Source organism: Lolium rigidum, chromosome 3, assembly GCF_022539505.1.
Source record: "Lolium rigidum isolate FL_2022 chromosome 3, APGP_CSIRO_Lrig_0.1, whole genome shotgun sequence".
Classification (NCBI taxonomy): Eukaryota; Viridiplantae; Streptophyta; class Magnoliopsida; order Poales; family Poaceae; genus Lolium; species Lolium rigidum.
The window spans coordinates 194707955-194717304 of record NC_061510.1 but is presented as its reverse complement, the minus strand read 5'-3'; the positions used below and the strand labels follow the sequence as shown (position 1 = coordinate 194717304).

Here is a 9350-nt window from a genome sequence, read left to right as displayed (position 1 = left end):
TGATTTTCAACATGAGGTCATCGGCGGTGACCTCAAGCTTCTTCTCGCCGTCGGAGAGCACATCGAGCACCGCTGAACGTAGATCTAACAAGGCGGCGAGGGGGGAGCAAGGCGGCAGAGGCATGGAGGAAAAAATCCAACCTTGGGCGGTGTCTCGTAGCGGCAGCGCCGAGGGGAGCTAGATGGCCGGTGAAGGAGGCGGCACCATCACACAGTGGGGAAAGCAGCAGCATGGGGGCAAGGGGCAGAGCAGCAGCGAGGGGCAGAGCTGGGCGGAGCGAGGAAGACGAGCGGCAGGACAGCTGGTTATGTCAGGAATTCTGTGAGGACTTGTTTGCAAAATGACCACCGCGCAGCTTTTTACCGGACCGAGGGAGTATGAGGTTAAGGAACTACGACTGCCCTGGTGTCTTAATCTAAAAAAATGTTCAGCAAATAAATAATAACTCTATTATTGTCTCGCACAAACAGACAACATAAATTGATGTCAGAAAGTTAACTTCCGAGCAACTCGCTTCCTCCATGCCCACAGCCAACTAGCCAAGGCCACAACTGCTTCCACCTTGCAGTACGCCGCAAGAGTCAATCGCTGTCCCCTCCAGCATCTGGAAAAGCATAGAAGTGTCACCATGGTAAGAAACAGATGTGGACGTTCCAGAGAGTGTATATGCTGATATGGAGAGCCAGTTTGTTGCTAGTTTTGTATTAGTAGATTTTTCATATATAAGAAAACAACAACAAATGCTACTGCGTACTTAAAAGTTTTTTGTGCATTAGATTGTGTGTCCCACAAAAGCTAAATACATCCTAGCCTGAATTTGAACAATGGTCACTACTTGATCAGTCAGCTAGGAATTTACAAAATACAGATGTCAATGGACGTGTATGCAGGATCTAAATCCCCTGCGTGAATTTTGAACAGGAAGCGTCCTGAAATTCTCAAAACAACTAATGTCAGGTTTCTATGGTCCTACAAAGATTCAGGGTCAAACTTTATAGTATTTGCAGGATACGAAAGCAGAAAAATATAGGTGCAACAGTTACCAATTTTTTTAACACTATTCCTAGTGCTTCCTGCCAGGTTCATATCTTTCCAATGCAGCTGAGTTTGATGTTCTTTTGCAAGGCAGTAGAACATCCTGAATCTTTGTAGGGCAATAAATTTAAATGTTACAGACTATTTAATCTTACCATCAGCAGATCCATCAGCAGATTCTGCATCGCCACCTTTATCTCCACCCTCTACATTCTCCTCATCATCTGCAACTTCTTCATCTTCATCATCGTCACTATCAGCTTCAACTTTAGGCACTGGCATGGGTATGAAAGAACTTCTCCGGCGAGAACTTGTAATAATATTGCTCGTGTCTATGCCCTCAAGATCCTTTGCTCTCTCCTTTCTTTTTTTCACTGCTTTAATTTCTGTTCAAAGAAAGCATAACAATTAACAGGCAAGTCAACTGATTATGTAATATCGACATGCTTCAAGTGATTAACACAACACTAGCATGCAGCAGTAACAGTTGAACAAAATGTATAACCAATTACAAGAGTTCAGGATGAGGTCATCCCATCACAATTTACAGTAATATATCTTACCATTGAGAACAAAACACCTTTCTTTTGAGAGGAGAACAAACATCTTCTGTAATGTTATATCTTACTTTTTAGGACAAGCACCTTCGTGATGCTCACAGTTTGTGAGAAACACATAACGTTTTTTCTAGGGAAAAGAGTTATATTACCCTACAATTTCTAAATCAAGGTCGAAGTAAGACATAAATCTAGTTGGGTGGGTTTGCAACCTTGTGCATCCACAGCTTAGACTCTGCACCCAAGGAGAGTTCTTCACAAAGTGCAATTCAACAACCTAAAATCCTAAAGCTACCCAAATAAAATTTAGAAAATGAAACAATCCACAGAAGCTTCATCACATATTTATTATGTATAATTAAAAAAACGAACTGGACCTTTTTCAGAAGGGTGTGAAGACAATCCTTCCTTTTCAAGTATATCCTCTAACTCCTTTATCAAATAAGCCTCGCGCTTGCTTTCGGGGGCCTGCTTTGCCCTCCGATACACAGAAGGTGGAATACTAGTAAAAGAACATATTAGTAAATTCGTTATTCCAAAATTCGTTAACTAGCATCCGAGTATCCAAAAGTAAGAATTACCTCATTCCACAAGATTTGATTATTGACTTCAGACGTTCTACTTGTTTGCCATACACTGGAGCTGGCTGTTGTCTTTTCTGCAAATCGAAATATAAAAACAGTAAGCTAAACATAATGAAGGAACAAGTATTCGAGTGCCCAAGATTTTAAAAAAAAGAACCTTGTCATCTTCCTCAGCAGATGAATGGGGATTATCTTCTGTCGAATTTCCACCTTTGTTTTTAGTACTTTTATCTAAGTCTTGTTTTGCAACCTTTTTAATCTTGGGAGTTGACAATTTCTTCTCCACTGTAACCTTTTTCTGCTGTTTTATAGATTTGCCCTTCTCAGCCCCTCTCTTTTTTGGTCTCTTAGCTCTATCACTGTCCTCCCTCTCACTATGGCTATCATTTAGTTCAGAGGTATCAGAGTCTTGACGAGCTCTTTTAGAGCCTTTACTTGTGTTTTGGCTAGCATCCTTTTGTGCCTCCTTTTTGCCAACATCCATTGTCCCATTTTCAGGTTCTTGCAAAACCAAAACCTGTCATCCAGAAATGTAATAGAAATGCAGTCAAGAAGTCTTTAAGCTAAAGCTAAATCAAAAATCAAAGACATGTTTCTGCTGCACATTTTGAAACGTACTCTGTCTAACTCTTTGGTAATAAAACCCTTGTAAGCATCCAAAGCTTTCTTCTCAAGCTTGAGGTCTTCTTCTAAAGTTCGGCGAACTCCTACTAAAGTAAGAGTTCTGCATTGCTTCATTTTGTGAATAAGTGCTGAATAGCCAAATGCGTTAACAGGTAAAATGAATGATGTAATGTTCTTCTTTAAAGTAACTTATGCTCTCCTTTTTTTTTGGTGACGACAGTTGCACAAGCTAGAGTTCCAGACTCCAGAGTTCAAACCAAAATCAAGTAAAATACAAAAGTGCATGCTTTTGGCAAGATGAAGTAGACATGCGAAGGAAATATGAAGGAATCTGAAGTGTACAATTAAAGCAAGACACACTCAAAGTGTATAAAGTAATCTCAACCTAAAATTTCTGGTGCATCAATAATCAGGTATGACTTACTACCAAACCCACCCACGCGAGCATTCCACCATACTACGCAAATATGAAATAATGTCTCGACCAAAATAATTGATCAGGTAAAAATTGTTCACCTTATTATTTTCTACAGCCTCCTAGATGCAGATTTTACCATTTTAATATCAGTATCGATGCTTTTGATGGCACATGTGCTTATGTCCTGAGGTAATAGCTAGCTATTTATACTCAAGTTAGATATTCATAACCATTATTGTGGGCAGTGCAAGACTTAGAAACAATAGAGATCACTGATTAACAGTGACAGGTTGGAGACATACTCTGAGTTCTCTCTAAAATAAGAATCCCTTTTATCGATAGCTTTCTTGATCATAGCTTCGCTTATATCACAACCAGAAGCTTGATTTCTTGCTCCCTCCGGATCTTTCTCTGTCTCACTAGATCTTGCCCCCGGCTCATCAGCACTGGAGGAGATTTTGTTCGACACTGATTGCGCATCTTCCGATCCTTCCTTGGACAAATTATCATCTTTAGCTTCAGCCTTCTCTGATGCATTACTAGTATTCTCATCACCAAATTCAGAAAACACCTGGTATCATGCACAACCAAAAAGAGAAAAGTAAATGACCATTGCAGAAAGCTGAGTAAATAATGCCTGGTGTACAAACTAGCAGGTTTTATCTAAGGTAAGTAAATATAAATACCAAAGGAATCATTTTCTGAACTTCGAAACATAAAACTTAAGGGAATGATATGCCCATGCTTGGGAAAGGTTCAGAAATCAAGCAATAACACTCAGGAATAGCTACGAATTTAGGAGGTTCTATTATGAAATATATGGTGCAATTACAAGTAGCTAGGCCAGACCCTCAATAGAGGCGGCTAGAATTCAACCCAAATACAGAAGAGATGCCTCCAACCCTAAGGAAAACTGAGCTATAAAGCTCAGGCGAGGAAGATGACAAACAACCGAGTAGTTGGGAAAAAGTACAGGTGTAAAGCAAATCGACACTTCTTCAGTTGACCATGAACACCTCGTCAGTTAGCGGTTTGGGTCCTGACAACTTCCCCGTTCTTGAGAAACGACCTGCCCTCAAGGAGTGAAACCTGGAAATACTTTTTGGATGAAACTCGCATCTTCCCATGTAGCGGCTTCTGCAGGGAGGTTTACCCATTTGATCAGCCAACACACAACGGGAATGCTGATATCACCGTGTACTCTGGGAATGAGTTTGCACTCCAATACTGCTTCTGGTGCCACCAATATGGTTCTACTGTCATCAAGCAGAGGTAAATTTGGATTTGGCACAGCCTTCGGTCCAATGTGTTGTTTCAGCTGACTCACATGAAATGTGTGATGCAATTTGCAGTTATCCGGCAGAAGCAACTTGTAGGATGTGTTGCCTACCTTCGCGAGTACCTTGAATGGACCATACTACTTGGAGTGTAATTTCAGGCAGTGGTGTAAACTGAGGGAAGTGTGTCAACTTGGAACGATCTCTCGATTCTATTTTTATCAGCAAAATGCTTCATTCTCTCTTGTGCTTTAGCAAGGTTCTGCTTAATCTGGGCTGTCGTTTGTTCCCTTTGCTGATCAGGGGTGAATGTGTCACCAGAATCTTCTGCAGGGAGGAGCATTTCTGCTAAGAGGGGAGGTGGTCTGCCATACAGAGCTTGAAATGGAGTCATATTGAGTGAGGTGTGGAAGCTTGTGTTGTACCACCACTCAGCCATGGACAACCAACTATGCCACTTCTTTGGCTGAAGGAAGGCCATGTTCCTCAAGTAATGCTCTAAGCATTGATTGACCCTTTCGGTTTGGCCATCCGTTTGAGGGTGATAGGAAGTACTAAAATGCAGTTTGACACCCAGAGCACTGAACAAGCTTTGCCACAGTGTGCTTGTGAATATTCGGTCTCTATCAGTCACAATGACAGTTGGAAGGCCATGGTATTTGAATATGTGATCAATGAAGGATTTAGCTACTGTTCTGACAGTGATGGGATGCTTCAAGGAAATGAAGTGGGCATATTTTGTAAATCTGTCAACAACCACCAGTATCATGTCCTTGTTCTCAGATAATGGCAAACCCTCAATGAAGTCTGGGACAGGTAGAGGTTGCAAGAGGCCTGGGTAAGCACAATGTTCAGGTTTGTTGATCTGGCAAACTGGACAAGCTTTGACAAAAGCAGTGACTGCAGATTTGAGGCCCTGCCAAGCAAAGAGCAATTTAATTCATTGGTATGTTGCTTTTTCACCAGTGGCCTCCTAGTTCAGACTTATGCATGGACTGCAAGAGTTTCTCTCTCAAAGCATTTCCCTGTCCAGTGAAGATCTTATGCTTATACCTAAGCACTCCACTCGTGAGTGTGTAGTGTGGCACTGCCTTTGCATCCAGAAGAAGCTTGGAGATGATATCTTGACACTTCTCATCTCCTTCTGTGCTTTTGAATAGTTGGGACAAATGATACTTTACTCTAGAGAGGGCATCGGCAACTCTGTTTTCTCTGCCCTTTTTATACTCCACTGCATATTTGTACCCCAATAATTTGATCATGAGTTTATGTTGCACCCCTTCAGTTAATTTTTGTTCCTGGATGTGCTTGAAGCTTTGCTGGTCAGTCCGAATTATTACAGAACTAGCAGCAAAAGTAATGTTTCCACTTTTTGAGTGCTTCAATTATGGCCAACGCTTCCTTGTCATATGTAGACAGTGCAGCTGCTTTACTTCCAATGGTTTGGCTCATAAACGAAATTGGTCTTCCTTGTTGCATTAGCACAGCTCCAATACCATATCCACTTGCATCAGTTTCCAATATAAACGGTTGAGTGAAGTCTGGCATAGTGAGGACAGGAGTGCTAGTCATTTTCTGTTTCAAATCAAGGAAAGCTGCATTTTGTTCCTCAGTCCATAGAAATCCCTCTTTCTTTAGTGCAACAAATAGTGGTTCGCAAATTATACCATAATGTTTCACAAATCTCCTATAGTAGCCTGCCAAACCGAGGAAACTTCTCAATTCAGTGACATTTGATGGAGTTGGCCAATTGACTATTGCAGCTATTTTGGCAGGGTCCGTTGCTACTCCCTTGCCAGTGATTATATGGCCCAGGTATTCCACCTGCTTTTGGGCAAAAGTGCATTTCTTCCTCTTGGCAAACAGCTGGTTTTCTCTGAGGCAAGTGAATACTGCTGTCAAATGCCCAATGTGTTCTGTTAATGACTTGCTATAAATCAGTATATCATCGAAGAACACCAAGACAAATTTCCTGAGCAATTTTTCCAAAATTGCATTCATGAGCTGTTGGAATGTGGCAGGGGCATTTGTCAACCCGAATGGCATGACGACATATTCATAATGTCCTTGGTGTGTGCTAAAGGCAGTTTTATCAATGTCCTGCTCACTCATTCGGATCTGGTGATAGCCACTTCTAAGGTCAATTTTGGAGAATATTTGTGCTGCATTGAGTTCATCCAGGAGGTCTTCTATCACTGGGATAGGGAACTTGTTGTTGATAGTTTTTGTGCATTCATTTTTCTAAAGTCAATGCACAGGCGCCAATCAAAGTCTTTCTTTTTGACAACTAGTGCTGGAGAAGAATAAGGACTGTTAGTGGGTCTGATGAACTTGTTCTTCAACAAATCAGTCACCAATTTCTCCATAATATTTTTCTGGTGATGTGGTATTCTGGAAATGACATGATCACATTTCCTTTTTGGGGGCAGGGATGTTGGCTCCGAGAATATGTCCTCGAACTCTGACAGAACAGCTTGGACAGGTAGTGGAATTGTGTCTATTGTTTGTTCTGTGTCAGATAAGGGTGGTTTGATTAGGAGCAAAGCTCCACAGATAGAATTATCAATAGTTTGTGTAGTTGGGCACTGTGAGGAATATCTGTAGTGGCAGGTAGGCTGGCATCATAGAATGTGACAATTTCCTCATTAATCCTCACCTTCAGAGTTAGTGCCTTAAGATTTAGTTCCACTGGGCTGTGTTCATAAATCCAGTGTGCTCCTAAAATGATGTCATAGCCCTTTCAGCTTGAGGACTCGGAAATTGCAGTTGAATGGAATTCCTTGAATATCATAAGCTGTGTTATTACATAGGAATTCTGTCCACAATGTTTCTCCATTTGCAACTTGCACTTTTTCTCTTGGTGTTGGTGTGAAGCAACAGTTTGCCTTCGCTGCTAGTTCAGGAGTGATGAATGTGGTGGTACTCCCTGTATCAACAAGAGCCAGGGCCTTTTCTTTGCCAATAGTAATTTGCAGAGTAAATGTATATTTCTTTGCTTTCTTTCCTCTCAATGCATGCATGGAAATTTGAAGAGTTGGGTTGTCCGCAGATTCTTCCGGATTATCAGAGTCTTCGTCATACTCATGTATGATTTCCGGACTGTCCTGGTCCTGTGTTTGCAAGGCATTAATTTGAGCTGCTTGTGACATTTTACAAACCTTTTTATGCCCAGGAAACCAGTTCTCCTTGCACTTGTAGCAAATGTTCTTTTACTTTGCTTGCTGTATGATAGCAGCAGCAGGTGGAAGAACAGCAGACTTTTGTGGTTTTTGTTGCTCAAAGGAAACCTGTCTCCTCATACTTGGAACATACTGCCGAGATGTTGGTGGTGGGATAGAGTGTTCCATTCATCTTGCATACCACATGGCTTGTTGCATATCAACTGGTTTCAAGCATTGTAAGTGCACTTGAATATGAGTTTGGAGACCAGATATAAAGCTGTTAATGTAATAATCATCTGGCAGTGTAGGGTTATCTCTTCTCATGAGATTCAATGCTCTCTCGAACTTGGTTATGTAATCAGCTACTGTGGATGTTTGTGTTAAGGAGTGGAAGTTTCGGACATTTTCACAAATGGAAGTAACAGAGAACCTATCAGTCAGGTATCTGCAGAATCTATGCCATTGCACATTGTTTGTTGAGAAACCAGTACTTCTCCACCATTGAATAGCTGGTCCTGTCAAATAAGTAACAACAATTTGTGTTCTCTGGTCCAGAGGCGTCCTGGCAGCATCAAAGTATTGTTCAATGGTTTGGATCCAAGAGTCTGCATCATCTCCCTCAAATTCAGGAATATTCAGTTTCGCTGGTTTGACCACAGGCTGTAACTTCCTGATATCCTGATAGTTTGTTTTCTGAAACCCTCCTCTGTTTTCACTACCACAGTAGTCCTCATCATGTGGTTCTGTAATGTTGTGCCCCTGTTGTTGATGTTCTCGGGCAGTGTGCTCAATTCTCAACTGCTGCATGTGTCCAGGGTTCTTTTGGTGACCATAGTGAGGGTGTCTGTATGGTGCCTTGTAAGTGCCATCCAAGTTCTGTTCTCTGCCAGCTGCATCTTGCATAGTACCAAAACCCACTGCAGGAGCTGGTGGTCTGTGTTGGTCTGGTTGGAGTGGGGATGATTTGGGCTGTCCAGTGCATATAAAGGCTGGACCTTGTGGTGTATGCATATACACACTGCCTTGCCCTGGTGAATTACTGGGTTGACCTCCTGTTTGTGGCGGCTTGTTAACCTCATCAGGTTTAGGAGAGTCAGTGTTACGCTGTTCATTTGGGTGGAGCGAGAACAACCTATCGAAGTTAGCTTGCAGCTCAAGCTTGCCTCAATATTGATGACCAGGATCTCTGGGCGTACAGCTGGGGAGCATCCTTTTCTGCAGCTAATATCTATAACCTACATTTCAAGCGTCTTGAAGCCCTACATTCTCTAAGTGGATCCGGAAATCTAAATACACTCCCAAGTTAAAAGCCTTCTTCAGGCTCCTTGCTAATGATCACCTCAACACGAAGGATCTACTCCAAATAAAAGATTATGAACTAATAAAAACAGGTCCTGTTGTCTTTGTGAAGATGAAGATAGTTGAATTGAAACCGTAGATCACCTTTTCTGGAATTGTCCTTTTACCAAATGTTGCTGGCTTTCGATCAATGTTAGACTCGATGCTAGTCAAAATGTCGTCAGCATGCTCTCCTCTGCTAAAACTGCTTTTGGCAAGCCTTTTTTTTAATTTTGAAGCCATAGCTACTGCTTCCTGATCCAATTTGAAAGCAGAGGAATGCTATTTTTTTGACAATGTTAATCTTAGTTTTAGTTCCTTTTCTGTCTCCTTCAAAAGGGACCTCTTTCTTCTT

At 41.6% G+C, this 9350-nt stretch overlaps 1 protein-coding gene across 1 annotated transcript in view; it reads right to left on the bottom strand.

The window, feature by feature from the left end:
• Positions 1 to 311: 311 nt before the first annotated feature.
• LOC124702850 (triadin-like) overlaps positions 312 to 9350 on the bottom strand; it is an 11721-nt gene continuing 2682 nt past the window's right edge. Inside the window, exons 3-9 of the mRNA XM_047235024.1 lie at positions 3522 to 3790; positions 2796 to 2901; positions 2335 to 2694; positions 2175 to 2251; positions 1971 to 2095; positions 1192 to 1422; positions 312 to 605 (exon numbers count right to left, since the gene is read on the bottom strand). Of these exons, the coding sequence (XP_047090980.1) occupies positions 583 to 605; positions 1192 to 1422; positions 1971 to 2095; positions 2175 to 2251; positions 2335 to 2694; positions 2796 to 2901; positions 3522 to 3790 (1191 nt within the window). The 3' untranslated portion in view covers positions 312 to 582. The remainder of the gene's footprint in view (positions 606 to 1191; positions 1423 to 1970; positions 2096 to 2174; positions 2252 to 2334; positions 2695 to 2795; positions 2902 to 3521; positions 3791 to 9350) is intronic.